Raw genomic sequence first — 22,340 nt, 5'->3', positions numbered from 1 at the left:
TGGAACTGAGCATGTGCGGCTATCTCAGTGAGCAGGACAAAGAAATAAGAAAAGAAACAACCAGCAGGTGGCACTGTACAGATACATTTTATTGAATAACTCAGTGGCTATGCAAAATTTTTAATTACATGCAATTACAAAAGTATTCAGATCCAGGTGCTGGTTTAAAAAATTTAGAATATTTTTTGTGGGACAACCCCTTTAAATCCTTATTTTGAAACCAGTTATATACAAGTGGGTGCTGTGCCTGTTGTATTTTTATACTTTGCTTGCTGCACGCTCTCCAGTAGTTAATTGCAACTACTGCCTAATTGTCTAAACATCCCTTTACACAGGCAATTAGAGTTCACACTGCCAGATAATCGCTAATGAGTGTTCAAACCACCAGATAATCACTAACGAGCATTCCTATGAATGCTTGTTAGCGATCATCTGACCGAGAATCAGTCCATGTGAAAGGCCCTTAAAGGGATTCTGTCACCAGGTTTGGGGCTATAGAGATACGGACATGCACGGCTAGATCGCCGCTAGCATGTCCGCAATATATGTGTCCTATAGGGCTGTGTGGTTTTAATTTCTTTAAAAAAGGATTCTATAGATATGTAAATGAGTGTTAAATGTGTCCAAGGGGCTGTACTAACCTTACTTGTGCCCAGCCGTGCCCAGCCGCGCCCGCCTGTGAAGGAGCCCAGCACTGCCTATGTCTCCTCCTTTCATCAACTATAGATAGCCGTAATCTCGCGATGCGCGAGCTTGCGCATGCACAGTTATTTCCCTGAGGCTGATGCCAGCACAGGGAAGAAACACTATACTGGCACTGCGCATGAGCGAGCTTGCGCATCGCGAGATTACGGCTATCTATAGTTGATGAAAGGAGGAGACATAGGCTGTGCTGGGCTCCTTCACAGGCAGGCGTGGCTGGGCACGGCTGGGCACAAGTAAGCTTAGTACAGCCCCTTGGACACATTTAACACTCATTTCCATATCTATAAAATCCTTTTTTAAAGAAATTAAAACCACACAGCCCTATAGGACACATATATTGCGGACATGCTAGCGGCGATCTAGCCGTGCATGTCCGTATCTCTATAGCCCCAAACCTGGTGACAGAATCCCTTTAAGTCTAAATAGTTAATCGCACCTACCGCCCAGAACTATTGTCACGCACTCACATGATCTTATGAGTGCGGGACAATAGTCCCGCGGGCGGCCCGACGTGCACAGCATCATTGTAATCTATGATGCTGTGCGCTCCCGTGTGCACCATCAATGCCGCTCCGGGACATTTGGCCCGCTCACGGACCATATGTCTCGGAGGGCATACGATCGTGTGCAAGAGGCCTAAGTCTAATTGTCACCTGCACCTTACAGTGTTTCATACATAGGGCTCTCACTTTGAAGGTCTTCACTGACTTAATTTGGCTTTGTCCTAAAACTGACATTGTGGTACATACACGCCCGCTACCTCTACTTAAATACGGTGTGAACTGGTTCCATTACTGAATGAGTCCCTGGCCTAGGACTGTATTCCTGACTAAGAGGGTATATAGCTGGCAGTGGGAACACCTTTGTAAGTCCACTGATATGTGTGGAATCTCTGCCACCATAGTCGTTTCACCATGATGTACATCTCCACTATGCAGAACATGTTCAAGCACGATCAAAGGATTATACTATGAAAGAAGTGTATATTTTCATCTCACAGGAGATTTTTAGCACATCACATCAGGATGATGACATTCATGATAATGCAAAAAACATTTATACCAAGTGGATTTTAGGATAAACCTTCATATCTACTCAGGTCACCAAGAGAATGGGCTATTGACTGTCCATCACTGTCCTGGGGTTGTCTAGGATTTTACAATTGATGGCCTATCTTTAGGATAGGCAATGACCAACATTGGTCTGGCCCACCAGAGTACTTGAGGATGCTCCTTTGGGACCAGTCCTTGATACCATGGTGGGCCCCAAAGACCCAGGAGAAAAAAAGACAATTGGTAGCTGCCTTTTAAGGCAATAACTTGCCACTAGGGTCTATGTATCAAAATCTATTAGACTTTATTCATGATATGGGGGTTGGGCCCCGAGCATAATTTCCACTGGTGGGCTCAAGGAACCGCAGTCCGTCACTGGCCATCACTGATCAGTGAGTCATCTGATCAGTGGGTGTCCAACACCCCTTACCCCTACCTATCAACTGTACCTAACCAGCTCCAGCCACTACACAGTGGATGGAGCAAAGTTGTAGCTGGATCTACCCTGAAAGAGCTGATCAGCAGGGGTGCGGGTGTTGGAGCCCGAAGAATCAGATAGTGATGGCCTATTCTGAGGATAGGCCATGAATTGAAAAATTCTGGACACCCCCTTTAATGACACTACAAACAATAGTAGAACACAGCATATAACATCATAGCTAGGGGTTACCACTTGGCACTGCATGTGCTCCAAGTGCTAGGCACTAAAGATGACATCAACTAGCCAGACAGAGAATTTAGACTCAAGGCTAGGGCAGTGAACTGAATATTTGTCATGGGTAAAGTAAAACCTAGCCCCCTTCTGATATCTAGTGTCCTCTGCCCACATTGGGTTCATCCTACAACTGCTTGTTAAAAATTTGCAGTAGCTGGTGGTTAACATTCAGCATAGGACATATCATGACAGTCAAAAAGTCAATGGGCATCATTTCTCATGTCCTTTCCAAAGCCGTCAGGAAACCCATGGCTTTCTATAAACCATGCCCATTTTTAAGCCAATATGATCTGAATTGGGTAACTGTTGACCAAACATTCTTTTGATCATACACTATCTCTCCCAAACTTCTCATAAACTTTTGCACTTGGCTCCAATGGACGAAAGTCTTGAATGGGAGCAACAGCTGCAGTACCCCGACATGGCCACTACACAGTGGACAGAGCCTTGTGCTTCTGGCACTGTCCACGCTATAATTTCCAAAACAGCCAATCGGTGGGGGTGCTGAGTGTTGGACACCCACTAAATTTATATTAAAGGGGCTGGCCCATCTCATACATTGGGGCATATCCCACCTATGCGACCCGCACCTATCTCCAGAACAGAGCCCGCAAACTGAAGGAGAGCAGACTACGAGTGGGCGACCGCCTTGCATTCATTTCTATTGGAATGACAGAAGTAGCCAAGGTGAGACACGCAAAGTGAAGGGGAGCGGACCTTGCATGAATATCTGCCCTCTATTAATTTCTATGCGACTGCTGAAAATAGCAGAGTCCTGGCTCGGCTAATTCCGTCAGCCCCATAGAAATTAATGCAGCGGCGGCTGCGCTTGCGCAGTATGCTTTCCATCTATTTCAATGGGACTTCCGAAAAAAGGCGAGTGTGCTGCTCTGCTATTTTAGACACTTCTATGGAAATGAAGATGAATGAAGATCAGTTCTAGATGCAGACTCCATTCCAGATATAGGTGCAGGTCCCAGCGGTGGGACCCACACCTGTCAGACACTGGGGGCATATCCTAGCGATATTCTCCCAATTAATGAGATGGGCCAACCCCTATAATTTCCTATCTTGAGGATAGTCTATCAATATCTAAGTCCTGGAAAACCACATGTATGGACAGTTTTGGTTGGCGATAGTACTGATGGAGGACATAAGTTTGTTGAGTTGGTGATAAACACTTTTGGTGCCAGGGGAAAAAAATAAATAAAACCTGGATGAACCCTAATCTAATCTTTATGGCTGCCTTATCATCAACTTGTGAATATAGTCTATTAATTCTGCATTTATTGGTCTACACCAGGCAGGGTTTTTTAAAAGGGTTTGTCTGGCTACTTGCTACTGACCCACATTAGGACATATTGTAGTGATCGAGGGCTCCGATGATGGGGATAACCCATTGGCTAGAGTAAATGGTACAGGACTGGAGCACCATAGACATGTAATAAACATGAATGGATCCTAAATAATGCATCATTCACACTCCTATTATACAAGTTTTGAGTTGTACATGACTATAAAATGGCACTCATAAAAGTCTACGTCCCAAACTGTACCTTATTATGTGTACGATTTCAATTGCACAAGTTACATGGGGTGCAGAGATTGCAGTTGTATTCAGGCTATGGTGCCTAAGAGAGTCCAGGAGTCCTCTTTGACTTAAGAAGACACCAGTATTATAAATGGCACATGCTAGTTGAGGGGTCTCTTTTATACACTTTGGATTGGGGCCTAGTAGCTTCAAGTTAATCAGCCTCTGATGGAGGAATAGAATAGACCACAGAAACATGTCTTGTGAGCTCTAATAAGCTCTACCAAAACAGCTACAGGACCCGTCCATCCAACCGCCATCCCCTGCACCCGGAGAATTTTGGACCAACCTACAACTTGTTAGGAACCCTTTTCCTACAATCTACTTTCCCACATGATGGAACTTTTTGGGTCACCTGCACCATGCGTGTCGTGCGGGTAGAAGGACTATCTTTTCTACCTTGTTTGATATGGATGATTTGGATGATTAGAATCTTTTTCAGACCCCATAGCTCAGCAGATACAGGACTGCACCAAGCAGAAAGATCATCTGACCCTTGAAAAGTTCAGTTGTGTTTGCAAAGTCAGTGGTAGTAGCTTATACAAACACAATAGGATGATAAGGAGCAGTAGGGGACAAAGCCACTCTGCTGTACTGCTCAGTGCAATGAATGCTATTTCCTCCATTAGTTTTCGTTTCTCCAAGAATGCCAAGGAACTTGGAGGAACCTACCCAGGAAATGATAACGACTGTGAAATATTTGTACCTCAGGACTCCACAGAAGCTGCAGGCAACACGTTGGGATGTGTCAAACTGTAAATACCAATATCATAACATATATCCAATCTGTCTGGCTCCATGTGCGCTTTTAAGGCTTGTAACCTAACACTCAGCAGGACTTCCAACCTCCTGCCTGAACAGGTCGTGTTTGTTGGTTGTGTACGCTTGTAGCGTCCCAAAATGCACTCTATGAATCTACGTAAAAGGTAAGTAACTTTGTAAATACCTGAGATTACTTATATGCTACCTATCCTGAGGCTCAGCATTCCTTTTACTCCAGAGCTGAATTCAAAATTCTGCAGTCTTCAGAACTGAAGGTGGTCATAGACATTAGATAAATGTCAGACGAATCTGCTATTCTGGCAGGGCTGGCTGACCGTGTAATGTATAGAAGCACCTTTTGACATTTGCTACACGTTTTTCGTTATGTCAGTCAATAAGCACTTGGCACAAGAGATATAATTTTCTCCAAAATAATCAGAGGCAGTAGCTGCAGGAAGAGCATTGTCTGTGGTCTATGTAACACCACTCATCTCCAGATTCTGACATCATTTCGGGCTAAACATCCTTTTTTCAATTGGTCTTTATTAAAAATATTGAGCCGTTCTGTCAAAAAGGGTTAACTGTTTGTCTAGTCATGTGAATAGTACTTTTAACTTTCACTTTGTGCTGGTCCTCTAATAACCCTTATCTCTAATTTACTAAGAGGTCACTTTATTTAGGCCACATTCTTATCAGTAAGATAAGAACTGAGCTGTAATGAGTGTTTATAATTTCAGAGAGCAGAGATAAGGAGCCCGTCAGCTCCCTAACTGACGGAAAAGAGAGAAAATCCAAAGGCTGCATCTCAGCCCTGTACAAAAAAAAGGGCTCCATATTTGTAATAAAGACCAATTAAAAAAATGATTTTTAGCTCAAAATGAGTACAATGCAATAATAAAACAAAAACTGCCCTGAAAGATGTACATAGCCTTTAAGGGCCATTTACACTGAACAATTTAGCAGGCGATTGTCAGTGAAGGAGACAACTGCATATACTTGCAGCGATCTCCTCCATAGTATGGGGAGTAGTGATCTATAATGCCATTGCTTATCCCCATACTGAATCATATTTTGCCGACAGCAGAGCATGTTTAGAATACATGATCTGCTGCTGGCAAATAATAATTTTGATGTCCGCTCATTCAGGTAAACGGCGGCACCTTGACTCCTGCAGATAATCGCTTAAGAGCGTTCCTACGAACTCCTATTAGTGATTTTCTGGCCGATTCTCGGCCAGTGTAAAGGGGCTTTTACTCTCTTATCTCTGTTGTGTGCTGGAAGCCATAGGCTGAACGAGCAGCTATTTAAGATGGGGACCTTTTGGTTTTGGTAACATGAAATGGTTCTCTGTATTACCACCTTAGAATAAATCCATGTGGTCTTACTTACCTTCAATCACCATGTTGAAGAGGGATCTAAGATTCATTAGAACAGGTGACCCAGCAAAAATCCAGTTTGGTGCTCACTGGTGTATTTAATTGTATTTGTTGGAGCACAATATGGTTCTCTCAGGGCTGAGCCAAGGTTGGTGGAGGCCACAGTGACTGTGTCCTATAACGCATGGCTAATTGAAGCTTATGATACTCATTAGATACTTTTTGGCCAAAGTCGCTGATGTTGGCCTCTAACCAAACCATCTGTGTATGAGTGATTGTAAAGATGAAGGCGTCTCCATATTGACGACCATTAGGCAGTTGTCCATTTTGCCCCCATCCAGCTATGGTTTGTCTAAAAAAAGCAGACAGGGGTTAACTTTTGGACATTCATGTTCTTCCTGTGCACATTCTGCATACATTACACACAAAATCCAATGAACGAGATTAGAAGATTTATTATCTTTGGCACTGGCTGGATTGTAAGCAAAGCTATGCTGAAAGAAACCAGAAAATGAAGAAGGAATCAAGCTCACAGCTGGAGAGCCAGGAAACATAATTGTGACTGAATGAAAGAATGCTGCTCCGAGGGCTTCATAAAATGATTATGTTAACTAAACCCACACCCCTCCATACTGTAAGCCAGAACTTGACAAAGTAAAAACAGGCCATGGGGTAGAAACCAGGCCCGAAATGAAGGCTATAGCAGATAAAGCCTTATCTTCTGAAAAGGTGGTCACTCTTTCAAATATTTCTTTAGGGGGCACTGCAGCACGTAGCAAACAGGGGGCACCTTGGGCAGACTATGTGGGTGCTATTGATTGTGGGAAAGCATCTTGAAAGTATCTAGAGAGCCATGACTGGGGGCAGTAGGGAATTTGCACAGACTGTCCCTAATTTACAGAGTCAGGCCTGACAAATTCACAGCTGTCCCAGGCTGAAAAATGGGTGAGGTTTATGAAAGCCCCATCCAAAAGTTGGTGTTTTCAGGTGGGTTTGGGACGTTCCCATGGGCCACATATTTAGCAACCATGATGTGAGTATGGAATTGGGATTAGGAGGTCAGGACCTGGTAATATAAGGCATATGGTGAGCGTTAAGGGGAAGTTGGAATGCATCTTAGTTTGGGACAGTCATGTTGGGCAATGTTCAATAAGTATAATTTTAATGGCTCGACTAACCAAATACACGGACACTAGTAGAAAAAAGTGTCCCTAAAAATACTCCCATAGATTTAGAAGAATGGGAATTCTTACTCCTTAGTGATGCCACACTATTCGCATTTCACAGTTTTTGCGGTCAATATGGCTCATTTCACCATCCTTCAGACTGTGCTCTTGTGGTCCCTTCTGGGCATATAGTATAACAATGTGGCCCTTACAACTAACTTTGTTGTGCATTACTAGGGCCACCTCTATCTGCAGCTACCAAATATAGAATGTAGAAAGTGTTGTCTTAATGAATGAGCTTAGGAGATGGATCTCCACTTTTCTTTGTGATAGAAATTGACTACACTTATCCATCACCCTCTTTTTTTCCCCTTGCTACCGTTTTTGATTTCGGATACTCCATTTCATGAAATCGATCACAGGGTGAGAGAGCCCAGGAGAGGAGAGTGGAAAGGATCGGAGTGATCGTAGCAAAAGCGGTGGTAGTAATGACTCACATTGGCAGTGCAGTAATGGAAAGGGCACACTTTTTCTTTCCTTCGGGGCGTTCCCTGGCTTTGGGGTTCTCCTGGCTGATGTTGTTTGAGGTGCCCTTGGTGGGTTTTGAGTTGCTAGGCAGAGTCCCTGATCATAGATGGAGGGGGATGGTGGTACAGTGTGGTGATGCAGCCAAAGATAACACCAAGTTAACAACGGAACAGTTCTTAACCGGCAGTCACAGTTCTTAACGCAGCATAGACAGTTAGTTTTTGCACAATTTTACAATTTTCCACAGATTGTACAGTTCTCACTGATGCGAAGGTAGCTGATAGGCCAAGTTCTTTCTCTGAAGAAAATTGTTATTCACCCTCTACATTTTATAGCTCTAGCATAAGCATCCAGAAATAGGGGTACAACACTTCTCACTTTATGCAATGCAACCATGGGGAGGCCCCCATGCAAGACCGTTTATGGGCTGCAAGTTTCCTCTTCAACGTGTAGTTTCTTCATAGAGAGGGCCAGTCTGTCTCTAATGCATGTCCAGGCTCCATAAGACATTTCTCCCAGACAAGAGACTTTACTATGGAGTCTCTAACGTCCTTTTTAGACAGATTTTCTCCACAGTCTGTAACTCTTCCACCCCTCCTCCCAACACGGAAATGCTCTTTAGGCTTTCTCTCTCTTTCTCCACTTTTCTCTTACATGTTTGCTTCTCTGGCTGGCTTTGTATCAAGAGCTGCGTTCTTTTTGCATCTGCTCCCTCCACTGCCTAGGTATACACTGTCTCTGCACCGAATACTCTGTGCTTAATCTAAGTTCCTATCAGAAGGGTGACACAGACCCACCTAGCAACTGCTTGCTACAGCCTATCAACTCCTTTGCAGGATGAATCTATGCACATATGGTAAAACCACATTTTAAAACCCTTTTACAAATGGACGCTGCACATCAAGCCTGTAAAGTTAAAATGGTTTTCTGAGATATTTATACTGTTGACCTATCCTCCTGAGGATCGGTCCTCATTTTCCCCTTGCTACCTCTCCTTTGATTTCAGATATGCCATTTCATGAAATCTATCACAGGGTGAGAGAGCCCAGGAGAGGAGAGCGGAGAGGATTGAATTGATCGTAGGATTGGAGTGAGGATAGGTCATCAGTAAAAAAAAATCCTGGAAAAACCTTTTCATCCCTATGCGCCATAGTGTACTCCCTATCCATAGTAAACCATTTAACCTCTTCCTGACCAAGCAATTTCCCATTTTTGCTTTTAATTTTTTTACTACCACCTGCTTTCCCAGGGCCATAACTTTTCAACTTTTCTGTTCACGTAGCCATACGAGGGGTTGTTCTTTGCAGGACAAGTTGCAGTTTCTAATGGCACCATTTTATATTGCATACCATTTAGTGGAAAGCTGGAAAAAAATTCCAAATGGGGTGAAGTCGGAAAACAAACAAAATTCCGCCATAGTTTTGTTTTTACGGTGTTCCCTATGTGGTAACACTGACCTGTTATCTTCATTCTAAGGATCAGTACGATTACAGCGATAAACACATTTATATAGTTTTTCTTGTATTTTTAGTGGGGTGGAATTGGAAAAAAATGAAATTCCACCATTGTTTTATAATTTATTTTTTTATTTACGGTGGTCTCTAGGCAGTAAAAGTGAAATGTTATCTTTAACCTGTGGGACAGTACGATTACAGTTACACCAATTTTTTTTTATGTTTCAATGATTTAAATTTTTTTTTTATTAATAGCATTTTGTATTGTTTTAATTCAACACATTTGGCAAGTGAAACAAAAAAAAGGAGAATCGGCTATTTTTACTTTTTTTTTCTGTTACAGTGTTCACCATATAGAATAAGTTTTTATAATTTAATAGTATGGCCATTTTGGGATTCACTTTTTTAAAGTCCCCCAAGATGAGTGTCTTGAATGTAGGACCGCCCCTCTATTAACTTGGAATTTCATCATTGGTGTAACATTTGGGTTGCTGTGAATGATGAGCAAAAAGTAGTCAAGAGACACCTCTGAGCTCAGCTGATGCATCTATATGGAGTTTAGTAGGCACACAGAACCTATCTATGGACCTATCTATAGACCATGCAAAGCCCTTCTACCACATAAGAAGACTCCAGTATGATAAAATGGCACATGGTAGATGGGTGGCCTTGTTACAGATTTTAGAATTTGGGTCCAGAAGCTTCAGGCTTCAAATCTGAGCTCAGCTGTAGCATCTGCCCTGGAGAAGGCCTGAAGCCTACCTTCATGGTGGTAGTCAATTTCTTAACTAATGCTTAGTCAATAAATAACAGCAGCTGCTTTACTGCACAGTCAAACAAACAGCATGACATTATGGCCGGTATGATCTGTCCCTATGTATACAAAGCTGTAGAGGAACGTGAAACCAGGATTAGTTCTTGCAAAGCTATATAGTAAAAGGCCTCCCTAAAATCAAAAAGAGTTGATGTACTGCACCATGCCAAGAATGTAAGAGATTAAATCAAATAAGCCTTCTGTATCTTGGGGTTTGGCTCATGAATTGAGATAAACCATGCTGTGGGAAGGTCATGATAGGCAAAACAGAAATAAAACAGCAACCCTATCTACAGGGGTCTTATGGGTAATTTCCCAGAGTAAGCAAAAACTGAACCAACCAAGAAAATCAAGATCTATGACAATCCAGTAGATCTGGATGGTTGAGGACTACATATACATTGACATTGTCCTTTTAGGGTTGATTCCACCAGTATGTGTGTGTTGTGCACCCACCACTGTCTGCTTTCACATTCCCAGTGGAGGGTTGGTAACGCATCTGCATCAATATTTATTGCAATCAGTGTGAGAAACAACCGTGTGTGTCTGTCATTGATTTCAGTGAAGATTGACCAGCCATGAATAACCAACTCTTTTTCTAGACCTTCAGTAGGACCATTTTTGATCCAGCATTGAATAGCACATTTAGCCTTAAAGTTTCCCACATTCACCTTTTGGGTGCCTGGAAAAAGTTATTCTTAGGCCTCATGCACACGACCGTTGTTTTGGTCCGCATCCGAGCCGCAGTTTTTGCGGCTTGTATGCGGACCCATTCACTTCAATGAGGCCCCAATAGATGCAGACAGCACTCCGTGTGCTGTCCGCATCCGTTGCTCCGTTCCGTAGCCCAGCAAAAAAATAGAACATGTCCTATTCTTGTCCGTTTTGCGGACAAGGATAGGCATTTCTACAATGGCCACCTGTTCCGTTCTGCAAATTGCGGAAGGCACACGGGGCGGCTTGCGTTTTTTGCGGATCCGTGGTTTGCGGACCTCAAACAGTCGTGTGCATGAGGCCTTATAGTTGTTACCTAGTTTATTGGTTTATCAGATTTGTATGTTACACCTACCATTGACTTATGTATTGCCTGTTGGCCTTGGGTACGATAAGACTGGCAACCCGAGTTAGTCTTCTCCAGGTCTGCAAATGTGCATGCAATTACTTCACCTAACTGGCGAGTTACAAGTTCAGTGTCCCAAAGACAAGAGACCCTCCACGGACATGAGAAAAAAGTCAGCCAAAACTGCTAATTTTGGTGAGACTGGCCAACTATCTTATATTTATGGGGACCTCCCAACTCACCCCTGACAGATGATGTCGGCTTGTTGAATTTCAGTGCCTGATCCTTTTGGTCTCTAGGCAGAAAAGCTACTGCAAGAGATAACTGGTAGTTGCTTAAAAGGGTTGTTCAAGATTTTAATATTGATGAGCTAACCTCATCTACCACTGGAGAAAGTTGGGAGGACCTGCAGCGAGCGGCCCCCCATAGCCGATCATGTCCCAGGTTTTTAGAAATGCCGAGTTGTGATGTTGACCTAATAGTTTGTCTCACCGTGCTCCTACCTGGATACTGTTGCTCCCCAGGGTTAGGCTCCATAGCATTCAAAAGAGCTGTAGTTGGTGGAATAAGTACAGTCCAGACTTAGTGAAGTTCAACAGTTTTTACTTGAATAAACTTGTGTCATCCAATGCTAGATGTTTCTCTTGGCTCCAGCAGGCTAAGGGTAAACCGGCAGGCAAACTTGGATACCTTGCTTTCTTTTTCTCTGCTGTACTGATCTCTGGCTTCAGACTGGTTACTGGACTTTCTGGCAGTTCTGATCCCCTCATAATACTCAGTCTATAAACTGCCTGGAGCCATGGTGCTCTGTGAGCTGCTTCCCCTGGAAGGCTCCTGCTGCATAGAGATGTCAGTGCTGTGGTTCAAGTTTTCGATGTGGACATCAGAAACTGGTAGCTAGACCCGGCTATGAATCATTCTGAGAGTGGTGGATGTCCCTCAGTGGTAGGATGCCCTTGTGCATTTGTCCTTTTTTTTGCCCTTTCAATATGCTTGGTCTTGCCAACTTTTTATACTTGCCCTATATGATTTTGTAGAATCACGCACAAGATTAATTTAAAGAGCATTGTCTTGTTTAATAAAAATGGCCAAGAACCAGATGCTGGATCTAGTAGGTGACCAGTGCTGCCTTTATTATTATTTTAAAGGACATTGTCTTTGAATGTGTGGAGTTATCTGAAATAAGGTGATGGTCAGCCACCTTCTTTTCTATAGTGGTTGGGCCCAAATGCTGTTGCATGGTGTATGAAGATGGGAAATTTAGATGTTGGCAATGGGGGGATTGCTGTGGTTACCTGTGTGTCTATGGCCACTTGTGACAAATTATTCTGAAAATACAGCTTATGATATAAGAGAAGTGAAGTACAACGTGGTGCCATTCTCTGGATTTTGCCTGTAATTGTGAATTTAGCTGTTGGTCAAAGGCTATAATTTTGCAGCTATTTTTGCTGGACATTTTATTACAGAATGGTCATTTGATGCAATGGTCACACCACAGACTTGCTATTCCTTTACTTGTTTCAGAGAACAAGATATACTGTAGGCATTTTTGAGGTTTTTAGTTACCACAGAGAGATACATACCATACTGGCAAACCATCCATGCCCAGCCCTGGTTGATCCCATCCACTTTTGATATTAGGTGGTGAGGACCTCCAGTTGGTAAGAACTCCAATTCTGATGTCTCACACCCAATGATTCTGGTGGAGGAGGCCTGGCTGACCATGAATTTCCTTGATTCTTCACTGGTTATTAAAAATGATGTCCGATAGTCTTCAAAACCTGATTATTGGTCAGTATGTTGGGTTTGGACTGTACTATCCATACCTAGAGCTACTGATCTTAGGTTGGAACTTCTACATGTGATCAATCTTGAAGGTTTGAGGATATGGAGCTTCAATACCTTTCTGAGGATGGAGGATGGGATAAGATATTTAAGATAAGGTTCCATTTTGTATAAGTAAAGGCATTTTTAGTTTAAAAAAACTATTTTAATAATTTAAAGTTAATTCACGGGTTCCTCTGTTCAGGATCCTCATCTCTTGGACAGAGTGGATATCATTTACAAAGACCAGTCCTGTTCTGAATTACATGGACAGCTCATTCATTTGAGTAGACAGTCTGCAATACTTAATGTTTCATTGTGGTGGTGTTGCAGAAAAGGTAAACACTCTTTGCCGGCGTTCCTCAGAGATTACAGCTGATCCCTGGAGGTCCTAGGAGGGTAGAATTTATCAAGCTCGGCACTCCATAATACTGGCTTGAAAAAGTCACAATACAGGGGTTGGACATCATTTGACATTTGATAAATCTCCCACTTTATGTCAAGGGGCCCTTCTAACAAGCAGGGATTAGTCAAAGAAGAGAACCTCTTTAATCCCATTGTACCTATGCAAAATATAACCATTGTGTTCATATAATTGATTCTTCGACCTTCCAACATTTCTGATGGCCACAAAGGGGTTTGATATGCCCACTGACCCTTACGCTATATCTCCAGGCTCCTACATACATTTCTCAAACACCCCATAGATGTATACAGAAGTAGAAGACATTTTTTGAACATCTAGGCGTAATATATCAATCAATTTTGTTTTTCCTGATTTCTTCCTAATTTTTTTTTCTGTGGCTGGAACAATTATAAGAACTATAAAAATTCTTGGAAGAATCAGTGTTGAACCTGAGTTATGCAATGAAGGTTCAAAACATGATATTAACTGCAAATGCACAAAAAGAACCGTGCTTCCAAAAAAAAGGGTCTTTGCAAGGTAGAGGACATCATCATACGAAGATATTTTTATACAGTAGTGTAGAAGAGAGGGAGTCTTGTAAAAAAAAAAAAAATATCAAAACCCCACCATTATGTTACTAGGTTTTGCCACCCAGGACAGAAGATACAATGATTTGTACCCCACTACATCATCTTTCTATGACCTCTGGGCCAATTTGCCTCACTTTTGTGTGCTATTCCTTTTGGAGAACGAGGTCTTGCACAGAATTTTTGCTACCTAAAAGCAAAGGTAATGGTGGGACCAACCAAGGTTGGATCCACCTTTCAAAGGTTCTACTGCAGCCTCATGGTCTGCCTCTGTGGTATCTGGTATGTCAACAGAAAGCAGTGAGCAGAGAAATAGAAGATGAAGTATGTGGTATATAAAAGCTACAACCATTCAGATATCATATTTACTAACCAATCCTTGTCTTCTGTCTTTTAAGGTCAGCACTGGAATAATGAAGACATTACTTCTCCTGTGTTCCTGGATGATCCTCTGCAATGCACTGCCATTTGAACAAAGAGGATTCTGGGACTTTTCGATGGATGATGGACTCACAATGATGAAAGACGAGGCAAATGAAGATGGGTCAGGTTTTACTGTACCTCCTAAAGTCGATGGTCCTACCACTCTTCCCCCTTTTATGCCTCCTATGGATATATGTCCATTTGGATGCCAGTGCCACCTTCGGGTAGTACAGTGCTCTGACCTTGGTGAGTCTATATTTCTAAACACATAGAGTAACTTTTTACTGATACTGACTGTTAGCGATCTGTCCGTTCTTTTTTTTTTTTTTTGTGGCCCGTATGTGGAACCATTCACTTTAAAAGGGGCCAAAAACAATTGGAAATAACTCTGTGTGCATTCCATGTCCGTATGTCCGCATGCCCGTTCCACAAAAAAATAGAACATGTCCAATTATTGTCCGCATTATGGACAAGGATAGGACTGGTCTTTTCCGCAAAACGTGGAAAACCACGGCCGGTATCCGTGTTTTCCGGATCCGAAATTTGTGTAAAACGGTCGTGTGCCCTTTATCACACAATATTTTCATCGGATTTGGGGGTTACCCGGGAGCAGTGCATTGTGGGAGCTGAATATAAAGATACAGTGTTAGAGTCTGACGGTGGGGAGGAGTTAAACAGTTGTCTCCTTCCAAGGGCCACCAGCAGAATTTTGAAAAAAATTATGGAGGAGATTTATCAAAACTGTTGCAAAGTTACCAACCAATCAGATTTCACCTTTAATTTTCAGAGTGCCTTTTGAAAAAGAAAGGTGGCATGTGATTGGTTCCTATGGGCAACTAAACCAGTTTTCCTGTACACCAGTTTTGATAAATCTCCCCCAATGTAGCAAAATGGTCAAAAACAATGTGATATAACAGTAAAACATAATATTGGATTAAATAGAGAATTATATTGCAAATTAGAAATGTTGGTCCAGTCCGATCGTCGCTTGGGATCAGGAAGGAATACTTTTTAGATTGGTTTATGCCTTATGGGTTTATTTTGCTTGTCTTTGGATCAATAGGGGTAAACAATTTTCTAAAGTTTATCCAAGCCCCCTTCCCTTCATCCAAGCCCTCTCCCATCCCAGGGTTGAATTTGATAGATGTGTAACTATACCAAGACAGTAAGGATTTAATTTATTAGAGGACCTATGTTGTAGAGCTAATTCCAGGCAAAAGGAATACACTGTGTTGGTGATGCCTGGATCATTGGGGGCGGTGCATGAGACAGAGATTCTCTCATTGGTTCTCTTTGAATCCTTCAGTCGTGCTCCACCCCTGAGGTTCTGCTTTATGCATAACACAATATCAGTTTTTCCTTTTAGGCAGTTTTGTATCATGGCTGCAGACAGTAACTGGTTTTCTGATGGATGTCTACTATCTATTTACATAGGAAAGAAAATCTTATTCACATCATTACTGTATTAATTATGTTCTTCTAGACCCATCTCCTCAAGACTATATGTAACTCCTTGAGGGCTCCAATGCAAATCCTTAAAAGGGCCCCTAGCTATACTTTATTGTTGGTAAATTCAAGGCATATAATGTCAAACCTACACAGGGGGCTTACATACGCCCGTCCACTGACATCCAGGGACAGTTGCATTTGCAGGGATTGTCTTTGAAATTAAGTACTGTTGGCAATTATGCCAACTATGCCTAGTATGCCCACCTCTGGGACCCGCACCAATCTTGTAAACCCATCCGGCACAGTAAAGGAGGGTGCACTGCGCATGCGCGGCTGGTTTCTATTAATTTATATGGGGCCGACGATAATAGCCGAGCACTGGCCCCATTGAAGTGAATGGAAGTGGTGGTTGCGCAAATGCGGTGCGCTCCCATTCATTTTTATGGGGATTTCAAAAATAGTGCTGGTGACCGGACCCAGCACTGCAGGCCACCACTTTGCTGACTTAATTTTAGAGATAGGTGAGTCCCAGCGGTGACACCTGCACCTATCAGACAATGGGGGCATATCCTAGAGATATGTCCCCATTGTCTGAGATGGGAATGTCCCTTTAAAGGGCATCTGTCAGCAGATTTGTACCTATGACACTGGCTGACCTGTTACATGTGCGCTTGGCAGCATCTGTGTTGGTCCCATCTTCATATGTGCCCGCATTGCTGTGAAAAATGATGTTTTAATATATGCAAATGAGCCTCTAGGAGCAACGGGGGCGTTGCCGTTACACCTAAAGGCTCTGCTCTCTCTGCAACTGCCGCGTTCTATGCACTTTGATTGACAGGGCTAGACAGTGAAAACATCATCATGACTGGCTCTGTCAATCAAAGTGGAGGGGGTTTGGCAGCCGCAGAGAGAGCTGAGTCTCTAGGTGTAAAGGCAAGGCCCCGTTGCTCCTAGGGGCTCATTTGCATATATTAAAACATATTTTTTGTCAGCAATGCGGGCACATATGAACATGGGACCAACACAGATGCCTTCAGCTGCCGAGTGCACATGTAACAGGTCAACCAGTGTCATAGGTACAAAACTGCTGACAGATACCCTTTAAGGACTGTTGCCAACTATGTCTACCATACTGGTTCTTATATAGCTGAGGGGCCTTTAGACCCAATGAGGAATTGAGGCCTAGGTCTGACTGCTACCTTTGCACCCCCTATAGCAGTCGAGCTATGCCAGCGGATGTAGCAGCGCAGCACGCCTGGGACAGGATACAATTAGATGAGTGTAATAAATTATTTACTTATCCCTATGTCTAGTCCTACTAAACTCATTTTTGCCAGGAGCCACATCAGTCCTATGGTTGTCTTCAAAGGGCCTTTAGTAATTCTGCTATGCCAGTTAGGCGCAGTTACAAGCCCGTTGAAGGCAGCCATAAGGCTGATGATAACATATAGTTAAATAACACAAAACAGGTTTGTAAAAAATACTTACCGATTTTGTTTTCTGGCTGGATGTCTGCCGCCATATTGCGCCAAGAAAGCCTGCTGCCATATTGCCCCCTGAGAACATGCCACCATATTGCCCCACAGAGCCTGCAGTCATATTGCCCCACAGAGCCTGCCACCATATTGCCACTTAGAACTTACTGCCATATTGCCCCCACAGAGCCTGCTGTCATATAGCCCCACAGAGCCAGCTGCCATATTGTCCCCTGAGAACATGCTGCCATATTGCCCCACCACAGAGCCTGCAGTCATATTGCCCCACAGAGCCTGCCACCATATTGCCACTTAGAACATACTGCCATATTGCCCCCACAGAGCCTGCTGTCATATAGCCCCACAGAGCCAGCTGCCATATTGTCCCCTGAGAACATGCTGCCATATTGCTCCCAGAGAGCCTGCCGCAATATTTTGCCCACAGATCCTGCTGTCATATTGCCCCTTACAAAGCCTGCCATCATATTGCCACCAGAGAGCCTGCTGCTACCTGTTGTATTTACCTCCTTCAACACTCCTGCTCCACGCGGGCACAAAAAGAAAATGGCGCCCAGCAATACCTTCCGGCCACTCAGCAATTATGTTGAAGCTGCGTTGGCGTGATTGCTGAGTGGCTGGGATATGATTGTAAATATATGCTGGGGCACTAATCCTGCATACTGGCGGGTCACAAAAACCAAGGCCTTGTGCTTGACACACGTGATTTATGACCATTGTACATTAATTAAAGAGGTTGTCAGAGCTGAAGCCGGACATATCCCCGTTTTCACCCAGGCAGCCCCTCTGAGATGAGTATAGGGGCATTTCCTGCTCTGATGCTCGCCATTGCCCTGCGCTGGCATACTGGAATGCTAGGCGGAGGCTTCCACCTAACAGTGAACCCAATGACGTCACTGCACTAATGGGTAGGCTTTAGCACTGCCCTCGCCTGTAAAACGGCTGGGGCAGCACTAAATCCCGCCCATCAGTGCCGGTGACGTCACCGGGAACATTGCTGGACGGAAGCCTCTGCTTGTGTGTAAAGAAGGAGAGTGACCATAGCAGCCAATCCGAGCTCAACTTTCATTTCTTAAACTGCTCTGAAAAAATGAAAGCTGCTCTGTGATTGGTTGCCAGGGGAAACCAAGGCCTAATCATACCGATGTATAAAAGTTAGTGCACACAAAACATGGAGGTGTTGATGAATGTAGCCATCGTTCAGATTTGACATATTACGGTGGGGGTGCAGTGATCTGAATGGTTGTTGGGCAACAACATAATTTTTTGGGCTGCAGTGTTTAAATATATATATATATCTATATTAGGGTCTTGGGGTAAGTCTTTTGGGGTAGGTCTCTACCAGCTTTGCCATCTAGAGGCTGACATTTTTGCCCATTCTTCCTTGCAAAATAGCTCAAGCTCAGTCAGATTGGATGGAGAGCGTCAATTTTCTGGCCACAAATTCTCAAAGGGATTTAGGCCTGGACTTTGAATGGGCCATTCTAACACATGAATATGCTTTGATCTGAACCATTCCATTATACAGGGTGGCCCACGAAAGAGTAGCCCGTCTCCATGGATAGTATGACAAGATGAACGAGCAAGTGGATTGTTTTTCTTTTAATTAAGCTTAAGTCACAAAAGATGCTGAAAATGGTCCCCGTTCAGGTCTCTGCATCTTTGGTCAGGTCGGATTATGTTGGCTGATACTGCTTGTGATGCTGCGGATAGTGTTTGTGATGTTCTCCTTGAGTTCCTCCAGGGGATGTGGATTGTTAACGGACACTTTCTACTTTAAGCTTCCCAATTTTAAAATCGCATGTGGAAAAGTCTGGGGAACGTGGTGGCCATAACCCCTTGCTCACAGTTCGCTTCTCGGTAAACAGTTCATGAACCAGTGCCAGTGAGTTCGATGAGGTGCGGCATGTTGCCCCATCTTGTTAGAAAAAGCAGGACATTTTTTCTTCTGGTATTAGTTGGTTGTAAAAGATGTCTAGGTAAATTGCGGTATTCACATTTGATTTGAAGAAAATTGGGACCGCTATTCATGCTCCTGACACTATGCACCAAACGCCAATTTTCTGGTCGTGAAGTTGTGTTTCGTGAGTCGAATGGGGATGTTCAGCATAACAGTACCTCATATTCTGGGAATTTACGTGATCTGATAAATGAAACCAAGCTTCGTCCGTCATGAAGTCCAGCAATGGGTCCAAATGTCTGTCAGCAATCATAATCAGCAACCAGTTCAGTAATTTCCGCGCTTAGCTTTGTCCCACTCTTTCAGTTCCTGTACACACGTTATTCAGTACGGTATCAGGTTCAGAGATTTCAGCACTCACTGACACGTCGTTCATGATACGCCAACTTGCAGAGGCAGTCTTCGACTTGATTTTTGGGGGCTACTTGCAATCCATTGCTGAACTTCATTCACAACTTCAGCCTTCCTGATTGATAGATGCTTTGGTTTCTTCATGTTTGCAACAGAGCCAGTTTGATGCCATTTTCGAACCAGACTCTGAATACAAAGTTTAGCTGGTGGTTTTATTCCTGGGGACTTCCACAATCACTATTCGCTGTTCCAGGGAGAACACCATCTTTCTGACACAATAGGTCATTTTTGTCAAACTGAATAATAAATCAGTCTTGGTTGCCCATAGCAACCAATCAGAGTTCAACTTTCAGTTCCTACAGAGCTCTGAAAAAATTAAAGTTGAGCTCTGATTTGTTGCTGTGGACAACTAAGACAGATTTACTATTAGGCAGTTTGATTTGGAGATTGGAGACGGTCTACTTTTTCGTGGGCCACCCTGTATCTCTGGTTGTATGTTTAGGGTCGTTGTCCTGCTGGAAGGTGAACCTCCATCCCAGTCTCAATTGTGGCAAACTGCAAACTGGACTTCTTATGGCTTAGGGTACTTTCACACTTGCGGAAGGACGGATCCACAGGCTGTTCACCATGTTGGATCCGTCCTGCGGCTATTTCGCCGTGCCGTCGGACCGCCGCTCCGTCCCTATTGACTATAATAGGGACGGGGGCGGAGCTCCGGCGCAGCACGGCGGTGCACGGTAAAAGCCGCCGGACTAAAAAGTCCTGCATGTCCGACTTTTTAGTCCGGCGCTTTTCGCCGTGCACCGCCATGCTGCGCCGGAGCTCTGCCCCCGTCCCTATTATAGTCAATAGGGATGGAGTGGCGGCACTGCGAAATAGCCGCAGGACGGATCCGACATGGTGAACAGCCTGTCGGATCCGTCCTGCCGCAAGTGTGAAAGTACCCTAACTTTCAAAAATGTCTTTCTTCTTGTCACTCTTCCATAAAGGCCAGATTTGTGGAGAGATTACATGACTAGTAGTTGTCCTATTCTCCCACCTGATCAGTGGATCTCTGCAGCTCCTCCAGAGTGACCGTGGGCCTCTTGGCTACTTCTCTAATTAGTGCTTTCCTTAACTGGGCTGTCAGTTTAGGTGGACGGCCATGTCTTGGAAGGTTTGCAAATGTGCCATACTCCTTCCATTTTTGAATGATAGATTGAACAGTGCTCCTTGAGATTTTGAGAGCTTGGGATATTTTTTATAACCTAACCCTGTTTTACACTTTTTCACAACTTTATCCCTGACCTGTCTGGTGTGTTCCTTGGTTTTCATGATGCTGTTTGACCACTAATGTTCACTAACAAACCTCTAAGGCCTGCACGGAACAATAGTAGTTATACTGAGAATAAAATACACAGGTAGACTCTATTTACTAATTAGGTGATTTCTGGAGGCAATTGATCAAACTGCACTTTATTTAGGGGTATCAGAGTACAGGGAATACAAATGCACACCACACTTTCCAGATTTTAAATTATTAAAATTTTTGAAAACCATGTATCATTTTCTTTTCACCTCTCATATACTTGCTTCTTTGTGTTGGTCTATTACATAAAATTCCAACATGAAATGTGAAACAAAGTGGAAAAGTTCTAGAGGCAGTGTATTTATTGTATTCATTATGGAGATACCCAAGTTCCTCATTATCTGATCCCTTGCACAGGGAAACTTAGTATAAACAATATGGATGTCAACAGAATTTTACTATTCTGAACTACTTCCTATCAGGCCTTAAGGGACAGCTGAAAAATCGTTCTGCAGATTTCTTTGATCAGTTCTCAACTAGCCCTGGGGGTCGTGGAGGAAACACTCAGTGATTTATGGTAGCGGAAAGTTAGTCATAGTTACAAGTGTCCGCTGAGACACTGGAATTTTAAAATGCTCTGAAATAGAAAAAGAAATGGCCTCTCCTCTCCTAGAATCAAACCCCAGGAAGATAATTCAGTGTTAAGATCTTCTATTACCTCAGGGGTATAGCTATAGTACAATGTTCTCCAACCCGTGGAGCTCCAGCTGTTGCAAAACTACAACTCCCTATGGCTATCAGGGCATCATATTAGTTGTAGTTCTGCAACAGCAGGAGAACTACAGGTTGGGGATGACTGCTTTAGAAGGTGCAGAAGTAATAGTTGTATACATACTCTGGTGCCTACGGGGACCCAAACACCCTTCTGCCATATAAGAAGATGGACCTATGGTGGATGGGCCACAGTAGGTGACCTCTTACAGATTTGCATTGAAGCCTGGTAGCTTCAAATGACACCTCTGAATTCAGTTCAAGATCATCATGGAGCTCCTCTAAACCACAAGTAGAATATTTGTCCAGGGTAATTCTCAAAGTCATAGACAGGGGCAGCACTGAGTAGCTGTGGAACTTTCTAAATGACACCTCAAAAAATAAAGCATGCTAGTGCAGATGAGAGTTCCGCTTTTTCTACACAGTAATGCACTCTAGAGCTCCTCTTCCTACTGTCACTGAAGGGCAAGGAGATACATAGGCCCAGACCTGCTCCATGGATGACCAAATTTAAAGGAGATTATTCTCTTTTAACACTATAATAATAGCAAAGACAGGTGCACAC

At 43.3% G+C, this 22,340-nt stretch overlaps 1 protein-coding gene across 1 annotated transcript in view; it reads left to right on the top strand.

The window, feature by feature from the left end:
• The window catches only part of BGN (biglycan), a 54,898-nt gene that overhangs the window by 7,175 nt on the left and 25,383 nt on the right, over positions 1-22,340 (top strand). Inside the window, exon 2 of the mRNA XM_044269210.1 lies at positions 14,439-14,709. Coding sequence (XP_044125145.1) covers positions 14,454-14,709 — 256 coding nt within the window. The 5' untranslated portion in view covers positions 14,439-14,453. The remainder of the gene's footprint in view (positions 1-14,438; positions 14,710-22,340) is intronic.

This window comes from Bufo gargarizans, chromosome 9 (genome assembly GCF_014858855.1).
Source record: "Bufo gargarizans isolate SCDJY-AF-19 chromosome 9, ASM1485885v1, whole genome shotgun sequence".
In the NCBI taxonomy this organism is placed as follows: Eukaryota; Metazoa; Chordata; class Amphibia; order Anura; family Bufonidae; genus Bufo; species Bufo gargarizans.
This window is presented reverse-complemented; position numbering and strand designations above follow the sequence as displayed.